The sequence below is a fragment of the Centruroides sculpturatus genome, unplaced genomic scaffold (assembly GCF_000671375.1).
Source record: "Centruroides sculpturatus isolate CEXI.00-Female unplaced genomic scaffold, Cexi_2.0 scaffold280, whole genome shotgun sequence".
Taxonomy (NCBI): domain Eukaryota; kingdom Metazoa; phylum Arthropoda; class Arachnida; order Scorpiones; family Buthidae; genus Centruroides; species Centruroides sculpturatus.
In genome coordinates, this window is record NW_019384675.1 from 548,902 (window position 1) to 562,990 (window position 14,089).

General features: G+C 28.2%; 1 protein-coding gene across 6 annotated transcripts in view; it reads right to left on the reverse strand.

Annotated features, from left to right (window-relative positions):
* Window positions 1–238: 238 nt before the first annotated feature.
* LOC111626819 (nuclear protein MDM1-like) overlaps window positions 239–14,089 on the reverse strand; it is an 81,741-nt gene continuing 67,890 nt past the window's right edge. For 3 of the 6 annotated variants that reach the window (XM_023370331.1, XM_023370330.1, XM_023370335.1), the window contains 4 exons: window positions 7,654–7,731; window positions 7,326–7,505; window positions 2,358–2,519; window positions 239–1,383 (listed from right to left, as the gene is read on the reverse strand). In XM_023370331.1, coding sequence (XP_023226099.1) covers window positions 1,349–1,383; window positions 2,358–2,519; window positions 7,326–7,505; window positions 7,654–7,731 — 455 coding nt within the window. In that variant the 3' untranslated portion in view covers window positions 239–1,348. Of the gene's footprint in view, window positions 1,394–2,357; window positions 2,520–7,325; window positions 7,506–7,653; window positions 7,732–14,089 lie in introns of all 6 variants that reach the window. The other 3 variants (XM_023370332.1, XM_023370333.1, XM_023370334.1) reach the window with 3 other exon arrangements.

Below are 14,089 nucleotides of genomic sequence, written 5' to 3' on the forward strand. Positions count from 1 at the left end.
TTCAACATAGACTTAAACTTTTTTTTTTATCAGGAAGTACATTTGGAATGAATTGTTGCCTGTTGCAAGTGATGAGCTTCTTAATTTTCTTTAATCAATCCTACAAGCAATACAATCAGCATCTTTGTAGAGGCAAACTGTAATCTGTTTATTTTTTTGCATTAAATATTATTTAGCTTTAAGCAATTTTCCTATCTTGCAGAAAGTATTTCTTTGTTTTGTAAATCACAAAGTCTTCTTGTTTGTGTATGTGTATGTGTGTTTTTTTTTGTGTGTGTATATGTGGAAGTATTTCTTTTTTTTTCCAAGCCTTTAATCTGTTTGCTAATAGTGAAAAAATTACAAGAATCAATTCTTGTTTCATCAAATTCAACTTATCCTCCGTAAAATCCACTCCCTGAGCTTTAGGAATTGATATATAACAGAATCGTAAATTACTATATATTTTTTTTTGAAAACAGAAAAATGTATTTATAGTAATTGAAAATTTTCCACAGTAAACAAATGCAGGGGTGTCAAAAAACTAAATTATATAAAATTCATTCTTATTGCTTTATTTTTTTTTATTAATTTGCTGTGTTTTCAAAGAATTACATAATTTAATATTGTAAAGTAAGTAGATTTATTAAATGTGTGTAAAAAATAAATTCTGAGCAGAGAATGATTGATGGTTTTTTCAGAATGATATTTGTAAAATAGCAGTATTTGACACCCCTGCCAAATAATTTTATGTTGGTCGGTTATATCATCATGGCAGTTTAGCAAAATATTTAAAAAATATCTGATATGCAGTACACAATAACATAGTACAATGATATCTTATATAAAATATACAGGACGAATAATGTTTCATTCTTGGAAGGATATATGAGAAATTTCAAACCAAATTACATATTTTTTTTTTTTTGTTTTTAATTCTGCAATGACATATTGACAAAAAATTAAATTTGCTATTAATTTTTTTGTTATACAAATTTCAAAAATGTTTCCTTTTTTTCTTTTTTTAGAAGTTTCAATTTGTATATATATATATATTTATATAATTTATTTCTTTTTTTCAAAACCACCTTTTTTTTTATTTTTTGATATTTCATTTAACAAGGCTAACTTATGATCTTAACTGACTGAATTTTTAAATGTTTTGCATGTATTTTCTTAAAATACCATATGGAAAATATCAATTATTGAAAAATACATGGAACTAAAAATCCAGAAAAATTTATTTTTGTTTTTGCTCTTGTCATTTGCATATCTGGAAATGAACTTTCTTACATCAATCCTGTCTTGAGTTGTAAGATTGAAGAATACTAGTTTATAAATAACTGGTGCCTTGGCAAACAGTCCTTTTCTATGGAGCAATGCTATCTCCTGTAGAGACACCACCTAAACAAACCAAAATTTTGTAATTCACATTTAGTCAAAGTGTTGATGACTAAACTATTTTGGTCAAATTAACAGTATTTAACCCTTTTGCACACACTTATCTTAAATATTTCCTGTAAAGTTTTAGATTTTGATGTGTACAGAATAAATTCATTTAATTTTAAAATTAATAATAAAATCATACATACATTATTTGAAATTAGAAAACTTCCTTAATTTCTAGAAATTTCTAGAGAAATACAAATCTCTCTGATAACAGTCATTTGAAGGACTTCATTTTGGAAGTCAAACAACTACAAACTCTAACTTAAAAAGATTATAGTTAAATAATACTTCTGAGTTAATTTGAAAATATGTATCTATAAAATAACTAATATCCAAACTACTAACAAACACTGATGAGAAATGAGTTGATATCAAGTTGTTGCAGAAGTTAAAGATAGCATGTTATATTATTTCTTAATCAAGTTTTCAATTCCTTTTTACCATAGCACAATGTTGCAAAATAGAATATTTTAAATTAGTATTGTGATACACAAATTGCAAATATCAATACATTTCTTGATAATTTTCATTCATATATTGATACAAGAATTGTTTTATACCTGATTAGCTTAAGTAATTTGAAAAATTCCTAACCTTCAACATTTAAAATTGATTTCCAGCTTTCAGAAAATAGGTCAAGGTCATTAAAATTAACATCATTAACATTTAGTTTGGCATTTTTACTTTATGACAATATAGATAAATTCATTTTAACTATATGATATACATGATATAGGCAAATTCACTTATGAATATACATTTCTCTAGAAATTATTCAATTTAGGATAATTGTTTATAATATACATTTTAATAGTTAAGGTTGAATTTTTGTTAAATAAACTAAATCTAATAAAATTCTTATGTATTAAGCATGGATTAACAAAAGGGTTAATTATTCTGAATTGACTAAGTTAAATAATTATCATTACTTGGTGTCTTCCCATCAGTCCATTGTAATCCTTTACCAGTTTCTAATGGAACTGTCCATGTGGCTGGATCAGGTGACCTAACTCCAGTAACTTCTTCTGGGGATTTAACTGTAGTAAGAGGCACTGGTCGATTAGGCAGTTTAGGGCGGAGGACTGGAGGGCCTAAAAAAAGAAGCGGTTACAAATTAAAATGATATTTCTCAAAACAATTTTGTAAAAAAACTCAGATGATTTAAATAATTATAGGCAAATAAGTCATTGATGTAATATATTATAGAAATGCCACTTTGTTTATTACAGCATATAATAATGGTAAAATCAAATCATTAGTTTAATATATCATAATGGTATTAACCTTCTCCAAAAAACTGACAAAGCTGATTTTAGAGAAATAGAATTTAAAATGTTTTCAATTTCTAATTCTGTTTATTTTGTTAGATTCACTATAGAGCATCTATACTTTGTTTAAATCATTAAAATTAAGAGAAAGAAAATGTAAAGTTTGTTCTGCAAGTGATGACTAGGAGGATTATGAATTAATTGTCTATTTTATATTTATTTTTATACTGATAATAAAAAAAAGTCTGCAGATTTCTTGGAAAAATGTACTATAAAGTGAGTATTTTCAATGCTTTTATCATAATCCTGTAAATGAGAATAAGTAAATTTGATGGAAAGGCATTTTTGCCATTAGTTATTTTATATATATAGAAACTATTTTTTTAAAATTAAAAATAGACATTTTATCATAAATTTCAGTATTTTATATATCACTCTCCTTTTATGATCAAAATCCTATAAACTTATTAAAACATTATGCATGAGAAACATTAATATAATATAAGCAGCGTGCTTATATTATTAAAAATATATATAAACAAAATTGTACTTCCTTTCAATTGATTGTTATCAAGATTAATAAAAGTTTCTTGTATATTGTATAATCTATAGTTATTCATATACAGTTAAGTATTTCATTGGAAGCTCTTCCTGTATTTGCTTCATGCCTGGTTGTTGTTTCACAGAATCATTAATGGCCATTGTCATCCACAGTAATACCAGACTTATTATACCAGGATAGGAATTATTACTTGATTAGGAAATCAACATTTATTGATTCACTTTATATGGGGAATGTATTTTGGATCATTTTGTCTCTCATTAGCCTATAATGTTATATATTATCAATCATCATGCATCATTTTAGACAAATGAATATACATAGATAAGAATTTTGATGACTTTTGATCACTTTTGATGAATTTTGATCACTTTTTGATGATGACTACCTTATCTGTTTAAAAAACAAAACAACCAATTTTTTTTAATATACAACAACAAATATTAAACCTTCAGAATCACATTTTTTATCATTTCCTGTTCCAAACCACTTTTTACAGCCCCCCTCCCTCTCACCCATGTTTTTCCCTAATCATAATTGTATATCCCCTTCTGGTGTTTAAAATAGCATACCAAAAACTATGTATTTGTAAGCCATTATTATTATTCATTTTTTGTTTCTTTTAACTTTATAATTTCAATATGTTCATAGAGCCTTCTTTTAAAACTATTTTGTTTTTTAATTCTTTTAACAGAATCTTTAACTATTTCACAATTGTTATTGTTGCAATGTTCTGCTACTGCAGACGAATTGTTATTGTATTTTATTGCTGCAATATTGTTCTTTTATTCTAATTTTAAGTTCCCTACCAGTTTCTCCTACATGCACAGGTGCATTAGCACAATTACAGTTAAATCATAGACTATATTTTTCTCTTTCCAAATGTCCAAATTTTTTTGCTTTTTGTTTATAAAGTAGTCATCATCAAAAAGTGTAAGTAGAATACTTATCTATGTATGTTCATTTGTCTAAAATGATGCATGATGATTGACAATACAGTGGATGATCGGTTAATGAATATAATCCATTCCAAGACTTTGTTCGTTATCCGAATTGTTTGTTAACCAATTATCAATGTACCGTAGGTTTTTATGGGAATTTGATTAATTCATTCCGGAGACTCCAAAAAATAAAAAAATATATACTTTTTTACTACATTTATTTATATGTAATAGTAAAAATACATATATATGCGGTCTTGCATTTTTATTAGTCATGTTTTTTCCGTTTGTGGGGGTTAAAGAATCTGTCTAATGTCAATTGTGTTTCTCTCTTCTTCAGGATTTTTCAGAAGTAATTAATAGCATTGTAATTGTAGAGATCTCCAACCCTATTAACCATATTCTGGTTTGGATGCCACTTGGATGATCATTGTTTTGACATCCTCCCACTTCAAAAGATCTTTAGTAGCAGATGTCGACATTGGTCCTCTTTTTCAAAAGAAAACACATCTCACTGAGTTTCTTGGTATTCTTCATTTGAGAGTTCTTGGAGTTCTTCTGTTGTCAGATCAGTTTCAGGTTTCATTATGAGCTCTAAAATGCTCTCTATTTCTCAGATGTGATTTTCATTACTCTATTAGCAGCTTGAGACTTCTTGATATATCTTTCATAGCTAAGATTGTGCCTACTGTAGACCTGTTCAAGCCATACTGCCTAGCAACATCAGCCATCTTGTGCCCACTTTCTACCTTGGCTATTATCTCTTACTTGGTTTCTATGGTGAGCACAGTTCTTGACACTCCTCTTTTTAGGCTCCATAATATTATCAGCTTCAAAAGTTCAGAGAACAGAAATCAACTAGCCCTCAAAAAATTATTTAAATGCAAGGCCCGGATGAAATTTGAAATTTGGTATTAAAACGTTAATGAATATCCGATGGGACAGTTAAACTTTCACCTTTCGTAAATAAATCCTGATGCAAAATTTAACAAGTGCCCATCCGACAGTCTTGCAAATACTATAAAAAATTATTTGTCAGAAAGGTAAAAAAAAAGTTGGAATTAAAAGGTTGAGTAGTATTAATATTCCTCTGAATTTTAAAACTCTATCAGTATCGGGTTGAGTGTTGACGTCTCCCGTGCTCTGAAAGGTTTCAAATTGTTACTTGAAGACAAGGGAAAATCAATCGGTTTTCGTTATTTTCCATCGCTTCTTTTTATGTTCGTTATCTGAACATGTGTTTGTTGTCCGATTCGTTCACTATCTGAACTGTTCGTTAACTGATCACCCACTGTATGTAACTTGTATAGGGGCTGATGAGGGTCAAAATGGTCCAAAATGCATTCCCCATATAAAATGAATCAATAAATGTTGATGATTTCGTAATCAAGAGATAATTCCTGGTACAATAAGTCTGGTATTACTGTGGATGATGATGGCTGTTAATGAAACCATGGAAGCTATTCATTAGTATAAGATATCTGACTTATAACAAAATCAACTAATGATCTCATTGACTATTCCAGTGGTTGCCAAATGGTAGACCATGTAGAAATTTGGACATTGATCAACTCAAAGTTACATGAAATATTATGAAAGAAACACAAAATGCTTGGTTGCTTTTTCTCACTCATTGGGGATTTATTATTCAAATTTTAAACCAAATACAAATGACTTATCAATAAATAATAATGTCAATAAATAATCAATGAAAGTAATGTGAGTGCAATTGTCATCCTTCATGTGTAAGGAACCAAGTCCGAGCATTAATTTTATTTACTTTTATTTTTGCTTTTTATTATATTTTTGTTTGGGACTTATGTTTTGTTAGGACGAAGGTTTCCTCACCATTCACCTTAGAAACTTAAAAATAGAAGAGAAACCAACTCACCAACGAAAGAAAAGCGCCGTAGAAAAAAAACTCGCGCATCCTTGCGCTCCCGAGCAGAAAAAAGTAAGTCCGCACCGAGAAAAGGGGGGAAAGACCCCACAAGCACAACTTAGGGACTCGCTAAACCTTAAAGAATAAAAACATCTCGAAAATTGTTAAAAAGAATAATGTAAAAGGTAAGCGAGTATTGTCGGAAAATAGGCTGCCAGACAAATAGAAAAAGTTTATTGTTAGCGAATAAGTATGTAAATGAGGGGAGTGATCACAGTCAGAATTGTGACGTCACCTCAGAGAGTAAAGTCCGAATGTCAAGTGAAGATGACCGAGGTGAACTCTAGTTAGCAACGAGCTTGGTGAGCTTCGTAGCAGTGAACGAGAGAGGTGTCCGATAGGATAAAATAGTTCCAAGGCAATTTTGAAGTTATTCGATTTGTGGATCGACGAATAGAGAAAATCTTGAGAGTTGAGGAAATAGGTTCCTAGTATATTGAGGTGACGATTAGGATCTTTAATTCATAAGAATTATTGTATATAAATTAAGTCTTTGATTTTGTCAAATTCCAAAGGGGAATAGAATTAAGTTAGAAACTAGCTTGATTTGAGTTTTGTCGGGTTGATTCTAATTGATTTTCATTGAATAAATTGTTGTTTTGGTTTTACTAAATTTTGTATATAGTTTATTACTAGAACTTTTATTAAATATTTGATTTGTTATTGACAAACTTTGTCATTATTTAATTTTGGTGCACGCTAAAAGTCCAGGCCTGGCACACTAATGCGAATCCGCGTAAAGTACCCATTAGGGAACGGCTATTTCCGGCACACAGTCGTGTCGATAATCGTTGGAAAAGTCGGAAAAATAATATAGTACTTTACACATGAAAAAGAGCCAAGAATCCCTAAACTTATTTCAAACCTGCAGCAACAAACTTCACACTAATTTGTTATAATTAAATAAGTGAATTTCATATTAATAAAGTAAAATAAAGAAAAATGGAACTTTTATGATCATTATTCTATTGTTTAAAAAAAAAAAAAAAAACAAGACACTGGGTCCATGGGTTTCAAAATTGTGAGTTTAGTGGTCCGTGAGGTCAAAGGTTGACGTCACTGGTGAGCTATTCAATATAGAAAAAGCTTTCAAATTTCAAATAAATTATTAACATTATTTGTTTTGTGTATTGTAAGTTGGAAGTGTGTGTTAATTTTTTCAAAATTACTAAAAAAAAACTTACTTGGAGAACATATTCCATTTACTAGATTTTCTGTGTCGGTCATATTTGGAAGCGTTTGGGGTCGAGCAGCAGCATCACTCTTTTTTCCTTCTCCTGTTTTCAATTCTTTGGTAGGACTTTCTTTTTCTGGAAGTAAAGGATCTGATTCCTGTGTACTTTCATCACCATCAGTTTGAAATTCTATGAATATTTTAATATATAATACTTGGAATTTAATTTAAATCTACAAAGTTTTAAATTTATTTCTAATTAATTTTATGAACTACTAAACATAAATTTTGATAAATTATTAGGTATTCTTGATATATAATAGATTTTATTAACATACTTGATTTTTTTTGTTCAACAGGACCATTGCTTATCTTTTCTCTTGGTTTAGTATCCAATGCTATTGATTTTGGTCTTACTGCATATAAAATCAACAAAACAAAAAATTGTTAATAAATTAATTTTTAATATTTTATATTGTTAAAAAATACAAAATTGAAAAATACCAATCAAAATAAAAGTCATCATATTTGAATAAAAGCCATCATGCTAGAATTAAATTGTAGTATTTCTTTATTTGACCTTTGACTTATTATGTTTATTTGACCTTAATATTACAACCTTTATTTGATAGTAAATGATGATTATTAGAATAATTGATACAATTAATAGGTTTTTATATATAATCAACTAGCCAGTGTACCCTGCAATGCTTGAGTTATCTTAAGATAGTTTTCAAACCCATTTTATATTTTATGTGGTTTTGTTAAACATTGATACATGTGGTAGTTGGAAACTATATACATTGAATAATTGCTTCTCTTCTAGTGTCATGAATTGCATAAGACTTATGCAATTCATGACACTATTCTTTTGATCATTTCTTATGCCATAAGAGATGATCAAAATGGCAAAGAAAAATGATGAACGTAAAACAAAATTTATTTTATCATCTTTGTATAGACTTTTTCCATGGTATTTTATAGAAATATTTTCAGAAGTTAAAAAATTTCTGTCAAATGATGATGAGAGTATTTCTTAACAGAACAATTGGCAACAAAACAGTTTAAAATGATATATCTCCAGAGGTATTAATTATATTTTAAAGAAACTCTGAATATAGATGGGGAACTAATAATAATGAGATTTTTTAAAATAAATACTTACAACATGAATATTTTTTAAGATTCTACATTGGAAGCAATAAACTAAAATATCTTAATTATTTATTGTGACATCATCACAATGCCAGACTGCAGATTTTAATCATATTTTAATTTAAAAATTAATCTGGGCCTCTGGTCTCAATTTTTTTATATCTAATTCCATCTGCAAAGTTAATGAAGGACAATGGAAATTTATGTCTGCAGTTTTCAAATTGCAGCCCAATTATCAGTATTCGAGTGGAGAGAGACTGATTAAATGGTAACATCATCATGACTGATTTTAGCCAGTTGCACATCATTATTTAGGACATGTTTTTAATGGCATTACAGATTTGTTTGCTAAAACAAACTTTTGTTGTCATTTGAAAGAAATTTCTATGTTTTTGTGAATTTTTCTATAAAATGCAAAGAAACACATTTATAGGAAGGCATATAGATAAAAAGAAAGATCAATTTCCTAAAATGCTGAGAGAAAAGAAGACAAAATTTAATGACACCCACAGAGATAGAATGTCATTGCATAAATAGAAAATTTAGTTTGATTTAGATTAGCAACAAATTTTGTTAATGTTACTATTAGATCAAACATTATACAGTTTCAATCATGATTTTAAATGTTAAGTTCATCTAGAAATCCTAAACTCTGATAACTGGTACATAATTTTTAAAAAATTTTAACAGAAATTCTATTGTTATAAATTACAGTATAAAAATCAAAATAATTTAAATTATAATGGTAAAAAAATAATACCAAAAGGAATTGAACATAATATTGACAAAAATTTTCTACGTATTGGTCAATAAAATTTTTCATCTAAATTTGTTGAATATAAAAATAGGTTTGAGGGAAAAAATTATAAGAAATATTCTGATTTGATTAAATTAGCTTTGTTATCAGTGATCTATTTGTTTCTTTGCTAACAAGTAACTTTATTGAATAGTTGATTTCAAAAAGATTACTACTTAAGAATTTTATAATCTAATTTCAATAGATATTCTTTAGAATTATCTAACAAAGCAATATCACTAACTATATATATTGTTATAATGATGAATTGTAAATACAGTCAAACCTTGTATTGACTCCAGTTTGTATTGTTTGAATAAATCCAGTTTGTGAACCAATTTGTTTGAAAAGTAACTTCAAATTCATATTTGCCCTGGTTGCTGAACAGGCTATTTGGCAAGAGCAGACCACTGATTAAAGAGATACAGATAGTCAATTCCTTTACTTCCTATGTTAAAGAAAGTCAATGGCCCAACCAATCAACAATAGGACTACTGATTCAGAAGTTAGTGGTGCTGAGATTACCTTAGCCCAGTTAAATTTAAATAAAATTAATTAATAAAAACCACATTAATTGATATTCATGTAATATAAATGGCATCCAAAAATTTGTGTATAAAGTACTTAGTAAATTTTTGTTATTTAATTTGACTTAATATAATATTACATTGCATTTGTAGGCATTTTTATGCATGAAATACAACTAAAAAGGTAAAAGTTTTTTCTTTTTTTATTTTGGTGGTCAGGAACAGATTAATTCATTTCATATTATTCTTTACTTCACAACTGGATGCATAGGTAGACACTGGGCAACTTTAACATCATTCAGACACTTCAGACAACATCTTACACACTGATATGTGTTTTGGGCATACACCTCTCATACAGTGAACTGTTGTTCAGTACACTGTTGGGAAATTTTAACTGTAAATATATGTATTTTAAAAAAGGATGTGTATTAGTTAGCACCTCTTTACTAAATGTCTTAAAGAAAAATCTAATGGAAGAGGGGTGTATGCCCGAAATGCATATTGATGTGTGAGAGAGCCCATGGATTTTAAAGGGGATTTTCAGATTAATGTTAATCGTTTTTCCAAATAAATATCCCCAATAGAAAAAAATGGAGAATCAGATGGGAGGTCACCAGTTATAAAAACAAGTCAGTGGGAAAGTTGACACATGGCTATCAAAAACGCTTTGTCAGTGTCAACACTTGACGATCACGTGACATCTTTCCCACAACAATAGTATAAAAGTGTGAGCTACCAGAAGCTCGGGGCAAGTGTGAGCTACCAGAAGCTCGGGGCAAGTGTGAGCTACCAGAAGCTTCGGGGGAAGTTATAATTGGTAATAGTGCCACCTCGACTCCTGGACCTCCATATAGTGGACCCGATCCAGCAAAAAAAAAGGGGGGAGGAGATGACACTGGTTGGAAGATACTGAGGACTCCTACCTCTTCCATACAAATGCTGTTCTCCATATCGACTCTCTGTTACACCCGAGAGGTATTTAGGGGCTATTAGAATTTGTAAAAACTCTCTCTCAAACTAGAGATTAGGCCAGCGACATAGTTTAGAGATTAGTCGCCCATTTTGGTGTAAATAGTATAGCTCATAATCGCATTTAACCTTACCACTTATATAGCCTCCTATAATCAGGAGTTAGTTAATCAATAAATGCTTTGTTATTTTGTTAAACCTGTCTCCTGTCTTTGAAAGGATGCCTGCCGACTTGCTCACCCCCTCGCCACTCGATAGAAAGCCATTCAAAGGACAAAGTGGGCAAGTTTTACCAACTTGACATGTAAGAGGCAATTAGGAATTGACCCTGTGCCCTTGCAATCTCACAGTGTGTAAGATATTCTTGAATAAAAAGTGATGTTAAAGATGTCTACTGTCTACCTGTGCACCCAGTTGTGAAGTAAAGAATAATCAAAGGAAGACATGGTTTGGAATAAGTCAATAATAGTCATTTTACATTATTTCTTATGGGGAAATTTGTTTCAGTTTTACAACAAATTGGTTTTTGAACAACTTTAGGAATGAAATTATATAGTCAAACCTCGGTTTTCAAACATATCATTTAATTAGCTATGTAATGAACAAAAAATTTAGGCTAATCAATTTATATTATTACTGACATAACAGGACAGCAATGTTACACTGCAGATTATAATGAAAAATTTACATTAGAATTTTGTTTATTTTACAAAAAGTTATTTATTTTTTCCTCCTTTTATTAATACTACTGAAAAATCAAATGAAATGATGTTATTTGAATGCACAGAAAAAATTTGAAGTAATGTTTTTTAAACCTAAATATTTTTTTCTAAGACATCAGCTCAAAGCTAAAATTGTATGGTACCATCTGTTATAATATTTTATTTAAAAATAATTTTTCTATTATTAATTCTTATAAAAAGGCAAAAGGCATATTTTTGAGGATGGGCAAGTTTTTTAAAAAGTTGTAAATACTAATAACCAATAAAATTTTCATTAAGCTTGACCCCACTTGGAATATGGCACACGACCCTTTTTATCTCTCCATCCCCTGATCTGTACTCACTAAAATTTAATAGCATCAATGCCACATATATAGAAATAACCTTGCAAAGTTTTAGAATTTTAGATTCGTCTAGTCCTGAGATAGAATGCAAAATAGGTGTTGACACACACAAATACAGTTTTGTAACAGTTTTTTTTGTTTTTCCTCATGGATTATCAAAATGTTAAAAAATTTCAAAAAAACTGGAAGGTGTTAATAATAGGAAAAAATAAAATTGTTTTCCTAAAAGATAGCCAAATGTTCTTTACTTTCTGGACGTCCCTTGTCCTTCACTATATTTGAAGAATAATGTTTTGGAATGTCAGATAATCTGTTATCAGAGAATGTAAAAGCAATTCTAAAAACATGATTCTTGCTGATATTTTTGATAACTTGATATCTTATTTAATATTCTAGTAAAATTAGTGAATATAATCAGTTATATATTTAATCTTAATGTTCCAAAATCAAATTATAATCTATTTGTTCTAAATTTAAGACATTCTTATAAAAATCAATAAAAATATTTGCAATCAGAGACAATATTAGATCTTTCTGGCAACTTCCCAGTAACTGCACTTTAGCACTTTTATTTGCCAGACAATTTAAATCATAATGTTGCCAGCTTTATTCCAGAAAAAGTAGTAGTAATCATTTTTTTTTTTTAAATAATGTTCATTATTACAGTTACATTAATTAAACTAAAATCAATAAATTGTTTACTTTTATAGATAAAATTTTTAATGAATATCAGATCATGAAGTGGATTGTTATATGGTGATGATAATTAAATTTTTAAATCTCTGGAGAATTTTATCTTTGTTTGTTACAAACAGATAACCATCTATTTTGTGTTGGTTGTATTGATTATCTGATAATCAATATTCTAGTCAAAGTTAACAGCAAGTTGTTTAAGGATAAATTTAATTCCCTCCAATAATAATGAGTGAATTGCAATTCATTTACATCCATAAAATATTTATAAATACTCAAAAATTATAAACATTTATTTGTATCTTTTATAAATAAATTATAATAGATGGAATAATATTTAGTATATTTTTGGATGAGATTACATTACTGTTGGTTTAATAAATAATAGTTCAGAATTAAAAGCTAACATTTATGAGAAATTAATTTATAAACTTTTAAAAAGTTGGATTTATTTTATTTATTCAGTTGATTTTTAAAATTAGATTAAACAGATGTGATATATCCTGTATATCATACTTGTTAATCCAGTTTTAAAAATTTTTTAACTGAATTAAAAAGTTGGATTTAATTTATTTAAAATCTAATTTAAAGCATAACTAGATTTCTGAAATAGAAATTTTTTTTTGTTATACTAATACAAAAATTAATCAATTAATATTTATTCAATGATATATAATCTCATCAATGTTAAGATACTTGCTAGTTAACTGTTTTGTATAGTAAGATGATTTAAGTTATTAATAGTTGAAAAGATTAAATTATGGAATTTTACAGTCCATGAAATTTTCAAAAGCATGGTTAATACATCAAGGTAAGATTAAAATATTTGTAATGAAAAGTATTACAATTTTGCAAAGATAAGGAAATTGATATGATATCTGAGTTATATTTCTATTATACAAAACATTTCAAAGAATTCTTTAATTGATTAAAAACAATTATCAGCAAATTATTAGATAGATCAAATGCTTGAATTTGTTTCTACATATTTTTATAATTAAACATTAAATATTATTGTATTTTCCAAAGATATTCCTAAAATAAGATATTTGTCAAAGCAACATTTTCAGAAAGCAATAAAATAGTTAATTATAAAAAATGATGCTACACTTAATTTAAAACCTGAAGAATTTAATTTTTAATTGTTTGGTAGTGATTGACTCTGTTGACAGCAAGTTACTTAAACTTGAATAACCTATAATTCAATGTTTTAAAAATATAATTTATAATAAATGAAAGGTCTACATTATAATACAGGTAACCCCCATATAACACGGTAGTTATGTTCCAAAAAATTGCCATGTTATGCAAATCCGTGTTATACGAAACAAAGAACTAATACGAAAAGGAGGGTTAGGTTCCAAAAATTAAAAAACATGCTAGTATATCTTCATTAAAATTTTTTTAAGTGATACATATTAATATAAATTAAACAATGTTTTCTTCGTCATCACTAAAAACACTATTAATTAACCGATAGCGTTTTCTTTTTGGCAAGTTATCCTTATCCTCTGAGCATTTTTCTGCATTATCTTCAGATCCATGCTTTACCTTTTGCAAAATGT